This window comes from Chelonoidis abingdonii, chromosome 4, assembly GCF_003597395.2.
Source record: "Chelonoidis abingdonii isolate Lonesome George chromosome 4, CheloAbing_2.0, whole genome shotgun sequence".
NCBI classification, from domain to species: domain Eukaryota; kingdom Metazoa; phylum Chordata; order Testudines; family Testudinidae; genus Chelonoidis; species Chelonoidis abingdonii.
The window spans coordinates 123,273,859-123,294,860 of record NC_133772.1 but is presented as its reverse complement, the minus strand read 5'-3'; the positions used below and the strand labels follow the sequence as shown (position 1 = coordinate 123,294,860).

Genomic DNA, 21,002 nt, shown 5'->3' with positions numbered 1-21,002 from the left:
TAATTACCAGCTTGGATCTTATCTCGCTGCCACGATCCAAAATTTCCGGTTTGGCCCCTCTGGTCTCTCCCCAAACCTCTTGGAGAACCCCAGACTCAGAAGCTTTGAGTCTACCGAGCAAGGGAATACTCCACTCCCCTTGCTCCTCCGCTCCCCACCAGGACTTTCCTCTCTGGGCTACTCTCAGAGCATGGATGCAATCTCTTACGATCCAATACCAAGAAGCCTGTACCCTTCTGGCTTCCACAGAGACAACGTAAACACAAGGAAAACAGATGATTTTATCTCTCTTTCCCCTCCCACCATAGCCCTGGTGCTGCCGAGCTACCCTCCGGATCTGACACCAAAAGAATCACCTCCCTGTGTTCCTTGACCTACCCAGAGAGACATACCATAAACGGACTTACAAGAAAACTTTTATAAAAAAAAAAGAAAGAAAAAGACATAAGAATATAACTCTGCATCAGATGACAATACCAGGCTTTGCTTATAAGAAATAGATAACAAACGGCAGTCAAAATAGATATCCAATTGAACATTCAGCAAGTTGCACACATGTAAATACACCCAAACAACAAAAAGCCTAATATGTTCACCCGTACTTACAGTTGGAAACGAGACATAGGTGATAAAGAACTCTTCTGCATAGCTGAGAGAACAAACAAAAGACCAAGAGTCCCAAAAATTTCCCTCCCTGACTTTGACAAAATCTCAGTTTCATATTGGTCCTTGTCAGGTGTTTGATTCCCTTTGTTAACCCTTTACAGGTAAAAGAAACATTAACCCTTAGCTATCTATTTATGACAACTGGCCACCAGGAAGACAGGATACTGGGCTAGATGGATCATTGATCTGACCCAGCATGACCATTCTTACATTCTTATATATGTTCTGCTTGACCTACTAAAAGTCTGTGGCAAAGTCACACAACACCTGAAAAAGTATTTCTCCTCCTCCCTCTTCAATCAAAGCTCCAGCCTTAAAGCAGACAGAAGGAAAGCGCTTTGGATTTCCTGAGAAATCTTCCATTTTACAAACTGAAGCCTTAAGTTTGGCATCACCTTGAAAATAGCCAAAAATTCAGACAATGCTGTTACTTCCCCTTGAATGTCTAATTTGTTTTCTCTTGTTTTGAAATAAATCAAAATTATATAGTACCTGTAATTGCAATTGCCATGAATTCATGTCATTCATCTCCCGGAGGGCCAGAGCTTTCATCAGTATGCCATTGGCATGAAGTATTGCAGTGCTGCATATTCATCATCCAAGCTGAGACACCAGCTACAGGGCCTCAGTTTTTTGCTCTGAACGAAAGGAAAACAGTCCCCTTTCCAGCCCCTTGATAAGGGACTCTATCCAATAACAATGCAGCCTCTGCACGAGACACGTTTTACTTGTAAAGTTTGCAGTAGGAGAGGCTTTCCTTAAAGCTGTGTCTTTTATCCTGGCAGGCTCCTCAAGATTGTTGTGAGGAGTCTAGCCAGTTGGTGAGCTCTGTAATCTAAACCAGCTGTCTCCAGACTGAGGCCCCCATTTGCATTGTTTAACATACTTAGAAAATGAAGTGTTCATTTTTAACATTCCTCCTTCAATTGGTTTAATGCTGAATTACAGAAGAGAACTAAGCAAAACCAGGTGCTTTTGCTGTATCCTCTCCAGTGTCTGAGGAGGAGCAGACCTCTCTCTGCCCTTTCTATTATTTGGTATTTCATTCTTTGGAATACAAATGACTGAGGAACTCAAGTGCTAGCAAAACGCCGATGTTCAGACACATTTTTTAGTTATTCAGCTTGCAGACTCCTTTTTTCCTTCTTTCCTAACTAATGTTGGACATGCAAGAAGTAAAGAGGTAGGTACTGTTCATCAAACTATTTTACTGACTGAATGGAAACCTACTCATGGAAAACATCTGTGGCTACGAGTCACTATGCCAGTTCACTTGCTAAAGCCATTTGCAAAGAGATGGGATCTTAATGGTCAGAGAGAGGGTAAAGCTCTTTTTGTTTGTTATAAAAGCTGTGCTGTCTAGCAATTTCTGTCTTGATCTATGCTGTATTCTGCATTTAGGAATCTGTCTCTTGTGGGAATGCTGAATTGCTACAGTAAAGGGTCTTCTGGCTAAAATCACAGCTGCTTTCTCTGCAGATATGATTCACAGTAATTGATTTAAACTTCACTAGCTATTGTTTCAGAAGATAATTGCTATTTTATAATAATTTATCTGCTGATTAAACCAACAGGACCAGCTTAAAGCAATGTTGTTGGTTGTGTTGTGTTATATGTCTGTTAATAATTCTCAGGGGGATGAGGGATCTGATAGTGTAAAGTCAATTGAAGTAGTGATTGCAGCCCAATCCCACGTCAGGAAATCTCTGTATTGCTCTATCACGTTCCTCATAACTCAGAAGAACCTAGTGGCTCTTAATTCTTGAAACTGAAGGATGTATGTAGTTGTGGATACTATCAGTAAGTAGATATGAATTTTTGCTGTACATCAGAGTAGCCCCGTTAGGCACTTTTAACATAGAGTGATAAAATGTTTCATTTCCTTCCGTTATTCCTCTTTCTATATACAAAATGAATGTGCAGTAATGTACACAGTGCATGCTTGAGAAAATGTGTTCTATCCCTCAAAAGGATTTAAGAGATCCATAAAAGAGATGCAGTCCTAAATAGATGATGCAGTGCCTTAAATGCATTACCTCCATTTCTAGGGAAAAGTCTTCACAGAATTTGCCTGTTTGTGTCACTACAAAACTTGCCAACAAACAACATTTGCCTGTTACACAGCATCATGAACAACTATGTTAGAGGTTGTGTGTACTTTTCAGTGCTTATTCCTCAACTAAACATACTGGTGTTTTAAAATGTGCCAGTCAGTTTGTGAGTAGTCTTGTCTGATGTATCTAATAGGTCATGTTCAGTACTTTGACTTGCTATACGAATCGTAAACAGAGCTAAAAGAACCTGTAGGGAAAGTTGGCTGCTCCTTTAAGTAGCAGAACTGAGGGCACCTAAAATTTTCCTGCTTCCCATATTGTTTTTTTAAATATATTGTATACGCTATAGACATTCAGTAATAGTCTCCAGCATAAACAAGACATGGCTCTAAAATGACCTTTATATAAGGAAACTGGAAAACACTGAAATTAAAGTGCACAAAATAAAATAAATTTCTTATTGTTCTTTCCAGATTCAAATCTGGCACTAGTTAATATCCATCACTTTGATTTGGCCAGGGTATTTATATGGGCAAAGCATACTTCCAGGGCTCAGTCTATAGCCAAATATTTAATAGCAAAGGGCCAGATCCTGTCACTGAGAAGTTCCTTGCTTTACAAAAAGTCCTTTGGAAATACATAGGCCAGACTCTCAGCTGCTGTAAATCAGCATAGTTTCATTGAAGATACTGATTTATATCAGCTGATGACCTGGCACAATGTATTTACTTGCCGAGCAAGATAATACTCAGTGTGAGTAAAGAGCTACAATTTGATGCCAAGAAATCAGTTGATTTTGAGAGTATTTTCTTGGGGATGAAGCGTGGTCTAGCCCTGCTAATGACTTGCTCTGTGGGGTTTGTGCTTCAGTTTATCCATTTGTAAGTTGTGTATAATACTGACCTACTCCTAAGGATGTTGTAGACTAAATTAATGCTTGTGAAGGGTTTTGACATTCTCAGAGGACAGGTGCCACAGAGGGATAAAGTTTTATCATTAACTATTATAAACTTACCCTTTGAAGAGCTTATGTATAGCCTATAGTAAAGGACACGGATTAGCCTACAGATATTTAGGACCTGATTCTGATCTCACTGGTGTTAGTCCAGAGTAAGAACACTGACTTCAGAGTTTTGAATCTGGGCCATATACTTAATGTTATATGTCATCAGCCAAATTCATCTATAGTAAGCGCTGTGGAGTGCACTGGAGTTACACCAGAGATTAATTTGGCCTCGTATCTAAATCTGTGAATTGAACATGTGCATAAAAATGTTTACATCTTATTTTCTATGCATATTATAGGATACTGACGGTTTTCGTGCTGGCCACCTGCCTTACACGCCCTGGGAAAGCACAGGTGAGATGAGCACACCAAGTACATATACTTTCTTATGTTAAAGCATTTCATAGCATGAGGCTTACTTTGATAGCAGGTGAATAGGAAATCTGTGGTCTGCGCTTAGATGAACAGGAAGCTATGTGGTCTAGGGTTTAGCGTGGAGGAATGGGAGCCAGCAGGATCCTGGAGATCCTGAAGTCTACTGTGGACTGTCAACTCAGCAGGAAATTCTTGGAGAAAGACAGGTCTCAAAGAAACCAGACACTGCCTCTGAACTAAGTAGTCCTTGAAAATGAACAAACAAAAGCACCAACAAAGGAACTTTGAGTCCTGAGTTCTACCAGTGAGGACCCACCATATTTGGAACTCCCATTGATTTGAATGGGAATTCTGTGTATGGAAAGCTTCCAGGATCTAGCCCCAGGCCTTTCACCTGTGGGTTTGGGAGCCTGGAGATGTCATCCTAGTCACAATTCTAATTCCTGGGAATATCCAGGAGCATTGGAGCTCAGGATTGAGGGATATTACATTAGTAGGGCTGCATAAAGAAGTTTACACAGTTCCTGCCTGAATTGAGCCTGGCTCAAGCAAATTTTATTAGTCCTTCATGTTCCTGGGCATTAAATTCACTGTAAATTAGGTGCGGGGGGGGGGGGGGGGGGGAGGTAGAATCTGATTTGAAGGTAATAGTCCTATATTGTTCAGGGCCGTGTTTCCAAATACCTTTTACAGAAGGGTTTGAAATCCCCTGTTGGACTGACAATTGACTGCATGTGGCTTGTTAATTGATATTTTGCCAACATTAGAGCTGGGCAAAAAATAGTTTTCCCATCCTGTGAGAATTTTAGAGATTTTGCATTTTTTTCCCATCCTGAATTGGAATGAAAAGTTGAAATATCAAACATTTTCATAAACTGAAAATAAAATTTAAAATAATTGAAATTTACTTTTAAATGAGTAAATTGAAATGTTTTCTTTTTATAATTTTGCAACGTTTCATTTTGATTTGGATATTTTAAATTTTTTAAACTTTTTTTTTTTGCTATAAATTAAAGTTCAAAACAAAGTCATTTCCAGCTGAAAAATGGAACTCCTTTCATTTTGAAAATGTCAAAACAGGACATCCTTCTGACAATTCCTAAACTTTTTTTAGTTCTTTTCAAAACAAGACATTTGTTGAAACCAACCTAATTCCCACAAAGAGTTTGTTTCAACTAACTGGCCTTTTTTAATGAAAATATTTTTTCATCTAAAAGTTCCCAACCAGCTCTAGCGAACATAGGCAACAGCCACAAGATGTGAAGAATGTCACTGTAGCTAGGTGAAGAGGTTAAAAGCACACAGAGTATGTATGTTCTTTATGTGACAGACTGAAAATAGACTCTCCCATCAGAATACCTTTGGCTTCCTCCAGATGACGCTAAAACATCTCATAATGTCAAAGTGCCTGCAGAATTCCCCACCACATGATCTGTAACTGTAGGTGATGGCCTGGAGTGCTCTTGTGGGTAGATGGAGGGACTCACCTCATACATTTAAATGACCATTCATGTATTTCCTGCCATGTCCCCTTAACCCTTTAAAAATGCCTGTCTCAGCCTCTTGTTCATTCCACTCTGTCACTCCTACCTGCAGTTTACATTGTTGCCAAATATGCATGACACACTTTCCCTTCCCAGCTCACCAAGGCAACACTTTCTACTGACTTCAAATACTTGTAGAAAACTCACTTCTTCCTTGACACCCAGAAGAAAAACACCACTAAGTCCTCTTGCCCTCTGGTTCTTCCAGTGCATCCTGTCTTCGATGTCCCTATTTCTTACACTGTCAGTGTAACCTACTGACAGATTGGGTGTCATGCTCCCCTCTACTGGCTGCCCAACTGTTACCAGCTGACGGACTGATCCAAAACCCATTTAAGTCAATGGCTGTCTTTAAACTGACTTCACTGGGCTTTGGAGGAGGCCCTACAGGAGTTACTTCTGTGGCTGACATGGAGAGGGCTGTGCTGGCATACTGGAGACCGCCGTTCAAGCCCCACTGATGGTCTGTGTGGTGGGGTGAGAAGACTGCTGTAAAGCATGCACCCTTGAAAAAATCTTCCTCTAAGGATTTGTCTACAGGAGGATTTAAAGGTGTGGTATTCGCAACACTTCTACATATGTGCTAAGCTGGTACCCTAGATTCCAACTCCACCTGCTTAGCATGTGTTAAAAATATATATATTGCCTTGTCAACACTAGAGTTTGCTAATGACTTTTAACAACACACCTTTTGTCCTCATGAAGACAAGTGCTAAGAGGAGACAGGGCTGGCTCCAGGCACCAGCAAAGGGAGCAGGTGCTTGGGGCAGCCAATGGAAAGGGGCAGTACGTCCTGGTCTTTGGTGGCAATTCTGCGGTGGGTCCCTCACTCCCTCTCAGAGCAAAGGGCTTACTGCTGAAGAATTAAGCAGCGTGGCTGAGCTGCCACCGAAGTGCCGCTGATTGCAGCTTTATCTTTTTTTTTTTTTTGCTTTGCTGGCTTTGGAGCGGCAAAAAAGCTGGAGCCGGCCCTGACAGGAGATATAATAATTCCTATATCTTACATTGCACTTTCCATCCATAGATCTTGAAGTGCTTGACAAAACAGGTTGTCAGTATCATTATTGCCATTTGACAGATGGAGAAACTGAGAGGCAGGTGACTTGCCTAGGGCCGCTCAGATTGGTGGCACAGCCAGAAATTGAACCCAGCTCTCCTGAGTCCCAGTCCAGTGGCCTATGCACTGAGTGCTAAACCACTGGCAGACTAGGTATTGGTTTCTCCATTAGAGAATGACAGCCTGCTACTGCTGCCAGCTTTTAGAATTATTGCATGAGCTAAAGCAAGAGGTCTGTGCTGCAGTGCTGAAGGTTCTGAGTTCAAAGTCTGCTGACTTCGCATATGAGAGAGTCAAGACACAGGTCCTTTGGAGAAGGTACTCTGTTCGTTTTTTGCGTATTGTACAGTGCTGAACACATTGCACTATAATAAGCCAGATGATCACGTGATTTTCTTTTTTATCATCCAATTTCACAATCACTGAGTGTCCTTTCTTTTCTTGTTTTAGCAGCAATGCACTAACGGGTTTGACCTGGACCGTGCCTCTGGGCAATGCTTAGGTAGGATTTTGACTGAATCAATTCATTTACACTGGGGTTCAGACCCTCTGGATTTGTTAAATTAATAACGTGCTACTATCTGTGTATTTTGGCTGAAGGGGATGCTCTCAGTGTCTGGCAAATATATATAAATTATGCACAAGCCTTTGGAAATTGTTCACTTGCATCATTTTTTCAATATGAAAATGTCATTGTTCAGACTGAATGCAGGGCTTTTCCCATGGCTGTGATGACATGAGTTTGGGAGCTCAGTCTAGTTGCCAGAGAACAGGGGTTCAGTATCATAAATACCCACTACTTGCTACTTCTGGCAGCTTCAGCCAAGAGGCCAGGGAGAGTTCCTCTCACTCTCTAGTTCAGAATTAAGGTGCACTTTGGGGCAGTGCAGGGAAACTTGAACTTTGCCCATGGAGCATCTTTTCTGTGGATTAACAGAGGACTTCAGTCTCTGGGGCTGTCAATATAGCTTCCACATACGCTAACAAATAGTAAGTTAAAAACAGTAACATAAAAACAGAGATGTCCTGTCTGAGTTTCCTAGCAGTTCCACCCTCTCAGCCAAGGAAATGCTCAGATCCTAATAATCTCTCTGTATCTTTCTAAGGTCAAGACAAAAAATCCCAGTCAGAACAAAAAAGAGACCTGAACCAAATCCCCAGATTTGAACATCTCAAACTTTGTGTGTGGGAGGCACTGCGGAGTCCCAGATCAGGATCCAAGTTTCACAGCTGGGCAAACCAAACCACAAGTGTTTGAAATCTGGAGCTGAATGTTGTGGCTTGGACAGATCCATTAGGAGAAATGGGCTGTAGGATCAGTGTTTAACTGAGCATCTATAGGAAAGAAAAGTGGTTGGTTTTTTCCCCTGATTATAAAGTAGAACAAGTAGAACACATGCTAGGCTGAAAATATATGCTGTTTCCTGTTATGATGTGAGCTGACTTCAAAGTGAGCCTCTGCAAAGGAAGCATAGCTTTTCCTAACACAAACCATGTATCACATATTCAGCAAAATCCCAAGTAAACCGTATCATATGTGCTGTTCTGTGCATGTGTCACATTAAGGACCAGTTATGGAAATTGCTGATCTAATTGCCATTCTATTACTACATCCTTCCAGATATTGATGAATGTCGGACTATTCCTGAGGCCTGTAGAGGAGATATGGTGTGTGTTAACCAGAATGGTGGCTATTTATGCATTCCCCGAACAAATCCAGTTTATAGATCACCATATGTGAATCCTTATTCAAACATTTATCCACCACCTCCAGCTTCCAACTACCCCACTGCTACAAGACCTCTGATGTGTCGGTTTGGCTACCAAATGGGTGAAAACAACCAATGTGTTGGTAAGTAGTAGAACACTTTATATATTTTAAGGCTAGAAGGGATCACTGCAATAATCTAATCTAACCTCTTGCATAACTGAGGCCAATGTTACACACTAATTCTTGCTTGAAACCTGATAAATTGTGGTTGAACTATAGCATTTCTCATAGAAGGACATCTATTATGCTGCTTGTATGGTCTTAGTTCAGGGCAAACAGGTATTTTCTCCAGTCTGCATGTTTTTCTTAAAAATGAAAATCCATCCTGTTGATTTGAAAGATGGTTCTGTCAGATGATTCACTGATGCATACAGTATATGAATTTTCACCATCATGAGTCTGTCCTTGAGAGAAAGGAGGGTCTATGTTTAAAGAACTGGAGTAGGACTCGGGAACTATAGGTTCAATTCCAAGGTCTGCCACAGACTTCCTGTGTGTCCTTGGGCAAGTCTCCTAATCTCTGTGCCACAGATCCCCATCTGTTGAATGGGTATAATAAGACTTCCTTTCTCCCACCATTTGTCTGCCTTGTCTGTTTAGACTGTAAGCTCTTTGGGTCAGGAACTCTCTCTTACTATATGTATGTTTAGACCCGAAAACTAGTAGTATTAGTAGGATAACTTTAAGGCCTCAACTAAAAATGGACCCCACTGTACTAGACGCTGTATAAACATGCAGTAAGAAACAGTCCCTGCCCCAATAGAGCACTGATCCTGTAACACAAATAATGAATAACTATTCTTACTGTTTCCTCCATTTTGTAGCTTTTCTATAGGTGCATCTTTTGGGCTTGATTCTGACCCCCCACATACCACTTTTACCCAGCTATGATGCTTGCTATCCATGGAATTACTCCTGATGTACATTAGTTTAAGTGAGAAAGAATCACCACCATTTTTGTTTTTGTTTTTTTCTAGATTCAAGAGTACAGCTTGCAAGCCAAATTCTAAATTGACATAGGTGTAGCAGACATAATGCCACTAATCAGCAGAGTTACTTTGGTGTGAAACTGGTATCATAGAATCATAGAATATTGGGTTTGGAAGAGACCTCAGGAGGTCATCTAGTCCAACCCCTTACTCATCACTCTCAGGCTCCAAGTGTTCTGTTGTGCAGGAGTCGTGGGTTCAGCCTCTGTCATTGACTCAATGTGCAACCACTATCTTTTGCTGCACCTCAGTTATGCCACCTGTAAAATGGAGATGATAAGTTGAAAATTTTCAGTCAAAAGTGTTGGAAAAATTGGGTTTCAACAAAATGATTTTTTCATGAAAAATGTCTGCTTTCCATAGAAAAATATGTTTTTCATTGAAAAACAATGCCCACATCCGGAAATATTTCTATTTAGATATGCTGCTGCAATGCCTCATAGGAGTCGTAGTTCAATTTCCTCATGTCTCTGTTCTTCTTTAGGGGTTCAGTTATCTCTTCCATGATGCACTGCTTCCCCTCTCCAAGAGGGGAAGCACTGGTGCATGATAGGAGATATAGTCTGACCATCCAATAGAGAAGAATGGGAACTTAAGGCATCCAAACTACAATTCCCATTAGGGAAGCATTTCTGAATCAAAATATTTTGCTTTTCAGCCAAAATATTTCTGGATTTTGGCAGAAAATTTTTTGTATTTGAATTTTTGCCAAAAAATTAAATTTTTCATGGAGGGGGGGAGCCCATTTTTCAACCAGCTGTAGTAATAATAATGGATGTTGTGAAGTTTAATTAATTTTTTGCAAAGAGTTTTGAAATCCTCAGATGACAGGTGTTGTGAGTTAAGTATAGTATTAATTAGTCCTACTGACCCTACTGAATTAATTCACATCATTTCTGATGATGTTATGGAACTATGAAGGCCAATGCTTCTTTCAATCAGCACCATTCCAGTAGAGCCACCGGTGTTGTGAGTACAGCAATTAATTGCTAGGGGAGGCTGTGCTGAATGCAACCACTGAGCAGAATAGCTGGGAAAAGATGGAGAGTGGCCCATCAGAATCACAATTAGCTGGAAACATTTTCTGAACCTCCCCATCAGGTTTGAATTGAGGCAGATAATAGTTAGTGTTTGTGTAAGGACAAAAAACAAAGCTTAAAGAAAGAAAACAAGACCTCGCCACAGCCATTGGGTCTCCACTGGGTTAGACTTTGTTTTAGACTGTGTGTTATTTAGTGAAATGCTCTGGAGACAATTTGTGTTTCACTTCCCTGAGATGGGAACGGAAGGCACCTAGATAGACAGTATAGAAGATTGTCACGCTACGCTGTAGCTTCCATGAGTTCTTCTGCAGTAACTGTAGGGCCCATTTTAGTATTTCTTGTACACCCAGAACACTTTATTTTATGGAGGTAAAGTTCACCCTTGTGCTGGGGGACAACACAAGGCTTATGTATCACTTACGCCCTCAGGGTTTAAATAATGTATTGGGCTTGTTCTGACCCTCTCCATAGGAATGAATTTCACCAGGCATACACAAGAAATGCTGAACCAAAAGGGTTCCTGAGCCATAAAAACAACTGCTAGTGTCAGTGACCCTTCAAGCTGCCCCTGCCCTTCCCCACTTGTCAACGTTCCAGGCCCCTTGAAACCTAGGACAGTCTTTTACAATGAAGTTTTCAAAAGTGCTCACTACTAGCCTAACCACTTATATTGAGGTCCATGGGACTTTTGGCCATTGAATTCAATGGGAGCGGAGGTAGCCTAGTGCCCACTTGTTCTATGGAGCGTAGGTTATAGAAACTCTCTCAGATCACATTTAGGGTTTATAAGATACCCCTTTGCCAAACTAATGCAATAGAAATCTTTTCTTTACTTTTTTCTTTTTTTACAATTCCAGTGGAAACATTCTTTTTAATGAATGAACCATCCCCTCGCAAACCTGTTTTCACTATCCGAGCTGAGAGAAGAGCAAGAACGTTGTGGAAGGATCTGTCTATCCTAGGGTGACCAGACAGCAAGTGTGAAAAATAGGGATAGTGGATGGGGGGTAATAGGAGCCTGTATAAGAAAAAGACCCAAAAATCGGGACTGTCCTATAAAATTGGGACATCTGGTCACCCTAGTCTATCCCATCCTGGCAACTGATTGGTGAGCCAAGCCTCACTTTGCCTTAACTCTCCAAGGAATGCACTCCGAGGTGGTTCAAATAACATTCCCCCTCCTAGGGATTGATTTATTCCAACATAGCTAAAGATAAACATAAGTAATTCCTCTCCTGGTCAGAAGAGTTCACAAGGAATCCATCCCTTTCTAGCCCTCCAGCCCTCATGCTTTCTGGCCAGAGTCACAGGTGCAAGGTGAACAGATTCCTTCTCCAGTCCTGCTACGACTTGGCTCTCCTCAATCCTAACACAGTCCTCATCCACAATCCTGCAGCCAGAGAGCCTCCCTATAGAGCCTCTTGCACTGGGTGAAAAGCAGCCCCTCTTATAGTATGCACTGCTTCCAACTCCCCTCCTGAGTGTCTTTTGAAAGTTTGTCTCTCTCACTAACAGATGTTGGTCCAATAAAAGACGGAGACAATCACCTACTTTGTGTCCGTAATACCCAGGGACTAACACTCTTACAAGAACCCTGCACGCACTAGAAAGAAACTGCTATGGCCACTTACAGAGCGGAAGGGGTTAACCCTTTCCCTGCTGGTCTAGGCCTGGGGCTTCTGCGCCCTGTCCCAAAGGGAAACAAACAGCTTACGGGCAATAAATGAAAGCTTAAATGCTCTCGATGTTAATAACCTAAGAGCTGCTGTTGGCACCACAGGGAAAGATATTTGTTTTCTAGAAAGATAAGCAGGCCAACAGAGAATCTCTCCTCATCTTGTATAGTCGTGTGTATGTGTGTATATATATAAAGGTAGATATAGATATATAAAGATATGTGTGTGTATATATATTTGGCATTATTCTCAAAGCCCCAGCTGCCGGAATGGTGATGTTGCATAAAAACACTCAGCTTTCATTTAAAAAAATTAAGTTTCTAGCCCTTGTAGTTGCAGAGAAAAGCTGGAAAATAGGACCCAAGTTCCATCTGAAGCTTCAAAAATCACCAGGCATAGAAAGATACCAGAGGGTGGTGGTAATTTTTAAACCTCCTGATTCTTTGGGGACTGACTCATGGTTCTGAACACTTGAGGCATGTCTACTTTACAGTGATTATACCAGCATAGCTAGGTCACCATAACTATGCGGGCATAGCCCCATACTGTGTACACACAGACAAAACCACTGGAAAGGGTTTTTTGATCGGTGTAGGAACAATACCTCCCCAACTGATGACATTCTTCTGTCCATCTACCTGCATCTACACTGAGGTTAGGTCAATACAAATATATTGCTTAGGGGTGTGGATTTTTCATACTCCTGAGTGATGTAGCTATGTCAACCGAAACTCTAAGTGTAGACCAGGCCTTGGGGTTGGCAAATGCAGTGTTCATTGCACCAGTAAAAAGTGTGTGTAACTTGCGACTTAGAATGGGAATGATTTATGCCCATTCTGCACATTATTTACACTGGTGTAAACAGCAATCTCACCCACAAGCTCTAACCTGCCAGTGTCCGTTTTAACTTATATAATTTCTGACACTTTTTTCCTTTCAAATTGTAGACTGCTTAACTATCATAATGCCCCTTTTGTTAGAGGAACTCAGTCCAGGAACCGTTGGCAAGACTGGATTGGAACTAGAGCCCGTGTTCTTGCATTATACATTCATAAGCTGAGAGTTCTTTCCAATTTCCCTTCACTCCACCCCACCATTTCCTGATTTACAATGATTTTTAAAACATGCCTGAAGTATAGATCCTTCTGGGCATTGTAGAAAGATTTGAAACTTTTGTTTTTACTGTTTTTATCCCATTAACACGTCTGTCGAATGGGAGGAGCCAGGGATGGAAAAGGAGAAAGAATCAAGGAAAGCAGACAGAAGCAAGAAAGATCTGTGGTTTTAGCTCAGTGGGGCTCTGGTTCAATCCTCAGTGCTGGCAATGATGACAGCCATTACACCAGCACAGTTGCAAGAGTGGGTGACCTGGGAGAGGGCGTTATCTGAGAGAGGGCATAATTCAGTGCTTCTCCTGAGTATCCTGCACCAGCAAGGTGCCTATGAAGTCCTGCCCATCAGCTAATTCCCCCTCTCCCCCACTGTCCCTAGTGGAATCTGTAGGGGAAAGAAATGATGTGAAAGCTGCCTCCCAGTGATGTGAATCAGTCCGTGGTTGAAGCGTCTGTGTGTGCTGGCATAAACTGAGCCCTCTGGGGTTAAGATTGTCATCCCCTTTCATCCCCATAAACCGCTGTGCAGAAGGAGCATGGTCTAGTGGTTAAAGCGCAGGGGAGTACTCAGTTTGTGTGTGAAGGGTAGTACTTATATAGAAAGAAGTAAATCTGACCCAAGAAATATAATGAGCGAGCCAAGAAAGCTTCATGTCACTAAGAAAACTGGCATCTCTGGAACACGCTGCAAAAAAAGAGCTGGCCATCTGGGGATGGTGAAGTGTAATAGTAAACAAGAGTATATCATCCTGCATATCAGTGCCTTTCTAACATCACTGACTGGTTGTACTAATATGTGATGATGTGGGAAGAGACAATAAAATAAACTCACCAGCAGCGGAACCACAAATTAACTCGTTTCAGCTAAAGAGAATCTTGATGACAGAGTGCCAAATTCCACACTCAGATATGGATGTATGATTCCTGTTGGCTTCAATAGGATTTCAGGATTTGGGAGCCAAATTTGTCCCAGTGAGTCTATCTGAGTTAGTTTAATCAATCATGGGCCTAAGCCACGTGTCCCGGCTTGGATACAGAGCTGAAGCATCCCAAAGTTCAAGGCTGTTCTCCTGCAGCATGAGTAAGTCTTACTGACAGTCATGGTCTGGAACTGTTGCTGCTGCTGTTAGTCTGATCCCATTTTTATCCCAGGAGATGGTTGGGATTCAGCTGGAGCCAGTAGAGGTGGTGATGTCAGTCTGGGTCTCTCTCTCTGGCCCAGTCTGGTGAGGGTATCTCTCAGGATTAGGGTGACAAAGGCCTGAGGTGCCAGGAGATGGTGGAGGTGGCAGCCAAGATGGTGAAGCTTTCTTAAGTAGCCTCTGTTTGTTCTTCCTTCGTTTTCTCCCCAAGTCTCTTTCTTTAAGGACCCAAAAAGGATGTTATGGGAGAAATAGCTCAACTACTCACTATTTTGTTCTCCAGTTAGAGCTAATATCTGACATATCAATTCTGGGCCATTAATTTCTGGTTCCACATCTGTTTTTACCAAGCATGATTTCAACAGCCCTTGAATCATGTCAGTGTGGCCTTTTTGGTTTGGACTAATTTAGTGTCTCTGCCTGGTTCTCTTGCACTGGTTTATAACATTCGTTATTGAAAGCAGCTTGACTTAGTTCCATCAACTTTTGTTACTCTAGGTTATTGTGACATCCAGTGACCTTCCATACATTTTTTGGAATTGAGGTCACACATCAGGTAAATTGGTTGGCCCAGTTATAACAATGGCACCATTCGCTAGGTTACTTGGAGCTGCTCCCTATGATTGCTGAGTTGCATCTCTTTACAGTAGTTTCTTTAGCTTCTGATTGGGTGAGTGACTAAAAGGTTTTGGGTTTTTTAGTAAGTTGGTGGGGAGCTGGTTGCAGGTGCTACAGCTGCTTTCTGACCCTCCTGAGGAACAGGACAATGAAACAAAGGAGAGTGTGGGCAACTGGTTGAAGGGGAAGATGTCACCCTACAGCATACAGCATGGGACCCTGCATTCAGGCTGGGCAGGCACAGCTTTGTAAGCATATATGGGGCAGTTGGGCATGTGCACTTTCCTATGTAAATTGGGATCCTGTCACAGCCAGGTTCACATCCCCATAACTGAGAACTCTCAATCTCCTTAGAATCTGTTATTCTTTGCTACTGTCTATTCTCACTTTGCAAGCTCCAGAGTCACCTTGCTGTATCATGCATTGACATATTAGGTGCAGACAGCTCAGGGAACCTATCTCCCCTGCCCCAGGCAAGCTGCAGATCAGATCCTCTCCACGGTGCTGCAAGGGATAACCTCTGCACAGTGCTAGCTAATATGTTGGCTTGCATGCCACGGCTCAAGTGAGCATGGTCTGTGAGTCAGGGGTCATCTATCTTTAGACTCCCAGTGGAGCAGCTTATATGCTGCAATTGTCAGCAAGGACTGGCCAGTGGGAGGTTACACCAGGTTCAGTTGAGAGGAGTAGTGGCTTGATGTCCCAGCCCACCATGTCTTTTCCTGCAGCAGAGGACACATTGTGCACTGCATCAGCCAAGGCAGGATTTGACCCACATTGATAATCTTTAATTGATTCCTTACACTCTTTGTGGATCCCTAATTTAATATGAGGGACTGCAAGGCTGTTTGCTTTCAGTATGTCTGACTTTTCTCTCACTTCCAGAGATTGCAATAGGGCCAAATCAGTTAAAGTCAGAATGTGCCAATTAATTCTGTCTACTCTGGGAGTGGATTAAATGAGCACCACTTTATGGGCTAGCTCTTAAAGTAAAAGAATGAACTGGTCATTCTGGCCAACCAATTACAGCATTTCTTTTTCTTGAAGTCATGACTTGTTCTTGGAAGATCTGCCTGAGTCTTTCTTCTCCAATCCATCAAGTCTGGGACTTGTTCCTCTCTCCATTTTCTAACTTGACTCTGGCCAACACTCCATACATAACATTCCATTGAGACCTGAGGGCTTCCATGTTTCCTGAACAATTCTCTCTCTCTGTCTCTCTACCCTTCGGCAGCATAATGTGGGTTACTGTAGTCTGAAACATACTGGAAGCCTTATTCATTTTCATTGTAGTATCAATGCAGTGCTTAGCCCTGCATAATGCTGTGTCTGCAGTGTCCGGAGTGCCTAGAGATGGCAGGATTCTTGATGACATAAAAGTCATTGTTTTTCTTGGCTCTTGCCTTATATTTCTTGGGTCAGTTTTGTTTCTCTCCATTTGGCTCGAGGCTGAAATTGGCCACCATTATATGTCGCAGTTGAGATGTTTGGCCAAAATATATAGAAATATGAATTGGCTCTTTCACAAATGTAAATCGTCCAGCTCAGCCATGTGCTGTGCCAGACTGTATAGGCAGAGTAAACGTGCTGGCGTTGCTCTTGTGTTTTGTTCCTAGGACTTAAGAGGCCATGAGGAAGCTGCAATGCAGAAAAATAAGAGCTGCCTTAAATTGTGTGGAAATTAATATGCTCTAAACTTTTCATCCACCAGTTCACTGGTTTCCCACTTTATTATTTAAGAGATGTGAGAATATTTTAAAGAAAATAAATTTACTAGCACATGCATGAGATCTATACTGTCCCAGCTCTGTTCAGTAGAATACCAATTCGTATTCCAGCCGTGAGCTGAAGGGGCTGCCTAGCAGGAACAATGGGTCAAACCCAGAAGTCCCTACTCAGTCTTGCTTTCCTGTCATGTAAGGGACTACAATTGCACATGGAGGAAGGGCTGTCCGGTGGTTAAGGCACTAGCCTAGGAGCTAGGGGAGAGAGTGAGTCAAATCCCTGCTCTGCCATATACTTCCTGTGTTACCTTGGGCATGTCACTTAGACAAAGATTTTCAGATGTCACCAATGATTTTTGGGTGCCTCAGTTTGTGTCCAACACTAACACCTTAAAGGGGCCAGATTTTTGGAGGGCAGGTGCTCAGAACTTCTGAAAAATCAGGCCCTTGGAAGGTGTCCCAATTTAGGCACCCCCAAGTCACTAACCATTTCTGACAATCTTGGTCCATGCCTCAATTACCCCATCTGTGTAATGAGGATAAGAGTTCCCTACCTCACACAGGTGTTGTGAGGTTAAATACAATAAAGATTGTAAGACTCTCAGATCCTGAGGTCCTGTTGTAATGAGGACCATATCAGTACCTCAGATAGACAGATAGGGCCTATGGTACTGGAGAAGAGGGATAGATAATTTAATATAAAATGGGCCAAATTCATCCCTGCTATAACTCCACTGAAGCCAATGGAGTTACACCATAGATGAATTAGGTAAAGCATTTGATACACTACTGTGAAATACTAATTCAAATTAGCTTGAACATAGACACTGTCACATGCTGAAGGGCTGTAAACGAAGGATAATGATACGTGGCAATGACCTGAGTGTAGAGAGGTTTCTAGGGGTGCTGCAGGGACCATTATCAAGTCTGGTCTTATTAAATATCATCTTTAATAATCTGAAAAAGAGTGTTCACTGGCTTCAGAATGGTTTTATTGGACGTCCTTAGCCCATGGTCATATTCCTCCAGTCTAATATTGCTCTGTATCACTGTTGCTGGGATTATTTGCAGCTGGCTCTACAATCCAGAGGGAATCATATTAATCATTGATCTAATAGCACATGGCTGCAAATATGGCATTTGAATGGCTGGCGGTCATCTTCTACAGTGTGTGATATTTGAGAGTCTTTGGACCTGCTAAAGTCACACAGCAGATAGCCTCCTCTTCACTGAAAGTTTCTACAGCTTCAGTCATAATGTGCGCTGCTGTTTTTTTTTCTTCCTGGGGTAGCTGCAGCATTGGGCTATAAAATGGTTGTTTCCCAAACACCTGCATTCTTGACCACAGGCAGGATGTTTTTCATTCTGCCTTTCATGTTACATTCCACAGCATACACCCCGATACACTGGACTATGATGTCCTCATTCCCAGTTGGTCTATCTCTGTTCTGCCTCCTGGGTTCCTCTAGCTTGAGCTTGTGTACTTGTTCCACGCTAATAGCTGTTATCATTCTGATCCTTTCCCTGAACAGTTTCAGCTGCCCTTGCTATTTGAGGGCATTTCTCTAGGATTAGGATTCTCTCAACAATCTTGGATCCCAATACTCAAGCACCTTTCTCAGCTGTTCCAGTGTTTTGGGCATTATTATTGACAAAAAAAAATTACCTCATTTTCTCATCTTTATCCCCCTACGGACAACTATTTATACAGACTCAGCTCTTATTTCCACTGTTTCCATGCTTGTGCAAGGTTTATTGTCTGGACTTTCAGCCTACCTGGTGGGCTGTCCCTCCATGCCTATTTGCACTGCTTCTAGGTGATGCTTTATTTGCCTGTTTTTCACGCTCCCTGCTGACAAGTCTCACACCACCCACTGCCACCATGTTTCATGTGTTGTGTTCTGGATAATAACCTTAGAGGATTCCATATTTCTAAAACTGAACTGGCTCTGTATTAACAGCCATTTACAGAGATGCTGCAGTGACAGCTAGTATTCTAGCCATGGGCACAAGGACTGGCATCCAAGTGCCTCATCTAAACTCTTCCCTTCTGCACTCTGTTCCCCTCTCCAAGTTCCATGCAAGTAGCTGCCGAAGGGGTTAACAATGCATTAACTATGGGTCCAATACAGTGCTTGTTAAGCCAATGGGAGTCTTTCCCTTGGCATTGGCTCAGGTCCTATATCTGTAGATAACAACACTAAATGAGAAGATTTTGTGAACTACACTATGGGCAGGGGAATAACCCAGAGAGACTTAGGACACATCTACACAGCAGATTAGAACCTGCAGTAGTGAGTCTCAGAGCTCGGGTTTACAGGCTTGAGCTTGCACTATGGTGCTAAAAACAGCTATGTGATGTGGCTTGGACTGGAGCGAGGGCTCTGAAGCCTCTGCCCCATCCCTTGGCTTCCAAGTCCCAGCTCCAGCATGAGCCCAAACATCTACACAGCTGTGTCTGGTGCCATAGTGCAAGCTCAGCAAACCTGAGTCTGTAGCCCTGGGCTCTGAGACTTGCTGCCATGGGTTTTAAAATGCGGCTCAGACATACCTATAAAGAGGTTATAGACTTTCCTTCCTATGGGCAAGAAATTAACAAAAGTAAATTCAACCTGGACAAATATATGTAGGGGAGGGAAGGAGAATCCAAAACCACATCTATTTAATCAAAGAAAGAGTAGGAGGCAGCCAGAGGGCAGAACCAGGGCTGGAGGTGGGGGCTAGCACCCCCATTTGGAAATATTTTAGGAGCTGAACTATGTTTCTGCCCCCGTGTTGGGCTGGGGATGGAACAAGTAGGAATTGGGCACCCAGTGGGGGGAGCTGGTCCTGGGCCAGGCAGCTCCATTCCCTCCCTGTTGCTGCAGAGCATCTTACAAGTGGGCTGGCCACATGCAGAGATGCTTGGTAGTGGGTCAGTGTGGATGAAGCTGGAGACACTGCAGCCAGGATTGGGGAGGGAAGCACAAGGTCTGGAGCTGCCGGGCGCCCAGGATGAAGCCAAAGCCGGGTGACATTGAGAGCTGGGAAGCAGACAGTAAAGACAGCAGAGCCCCCTGTGGGGAGCAGGAGCTGGGCACAGGTAACAGGGAGGTGGAGCTTTGTGGGGAGTTACCCCAGGTCCCCCAGATTCCCCACTGCCCTATCTTCCTCCCAGCTCCCTCCACTATCTCCTCTGCTGTCCTCTGCTCCCTGCCAGGGCCTGCACCCCAAATATACATCTCAGCCCATTTTCCCACCCACCCCATTGAAAGTAAGCTTCTGCCACCTCCAGAAGGCAGTAAGGCCAAGCGGAGGCTTGGGGTGCATGGCAAGTTACAATATCACATAGAAGCAAAAAATTCTGTTGCATGTACTGAGGTTTCACATCACAGAACAGGGAGTACTTCCAACCACTGATGGTAATGGAGAAGCATAGGGACAATGTTTTTTTAATTATTTTTTTTTAATCTGAGACTTCGGAGAAAAGGTTCATAGTACACAATAAGTTTTTATAGCCTCCACATTTAAAGAGTTTAAAATTATACTTATTGGGCCAGATTATGGTCCACATTAAATCAGATTTCTGCCACCCTGGTGGAACAAACCAGATTTAAAGCTGGCCTAAGTGGCTAACTGAGGAGTGTTCTAGTGTAAGAGAAATCCCAATGTGCTGTAGAGTCCACTCCTCATAGCCTCTAATGTAGGAGCTGGGTCAGAGGGAATGAGATGTTCTTGGAGCACTGTAGACTCTGGCAATCCTCAGCTGTTGTAACATCTCCCTGGCAATCTTTGCAGCTGGGCATATTTTAGACCAGCTTCGAGGCTATGCTAATTTATGCGTGGGGATGAGTCCAGCAATAAACCTAGCATATGCTGCTGGTGGATCACTGAGCATTGCAGCTGGGACTTTAACCCAGTAGCCGACTGCGGTCCTTTGCATTTGATGGTGTAGTTTTGTGAAGCTAAATACCAGAACAATTATTGCATTCATACTTTGCCCTTATCAAGTAAAACTCTTGTTAAAGTAAATGAATTGTTTGTCTGAGTAAAGACTTCAGAAATTTGCCCATTTATATTTTCAAAGGGCTTTGAGCTTCTCAGAAAGAAGGTGCTATATGTGCAGTGTTATTGTCAAAGTGTTATCAGGAGTAATTTTAAAACATAAGACAGATTTTTAGGGTGGAAAACCTAAGGAGTTTGATGCCCAGTTCCCATTAAAATGGATGGGGATTGGATGTCCAAA

At 42.6% G+C, this 21,002-nt stretch overlaps 1 protein-coding gene across 2 annotated transcripts in view; it reads left to right on the top strand.

Moving 5' to 3' along the window:
* The first annotated feature begins 1,444 nt into the window (after positions 1 to 1,444).
* Positions 1,445 to 21,002, top strand: part of FBLN5 (fibulin 5) — a 58,870-nt gene continuing 39,312 nt past the window's right edge. The window contains exons 1-4 of one of the 2 annotated variants that reach the window (XM_032787472.1): positions 1,445 to 1,849; positions 4,026 to 4,080; positions 7,156 to 7,204; positions 8,324 to 8,554. In XM_032787472.1, coding sequence (XP_032643363.1) covers positions 1,824 to 1,849; positions 4,026 to 4,080; positions 7,156 to 7,204; positions 8,324 to 8,554 — 361 coding nt within the window. In that variant the 5' untranslated portion in view covers positions 1,445 to 1,823. Of the gene's footprint in view, positions 1,850 to 4,025; positions 4,081 to 7,152; positions 7,205 to 8,323; positions 8,555 to 21,002 lie in introns of both variants that reach the window. The other variant, XM_032787471.1, reaches the window with a different exon arrangement.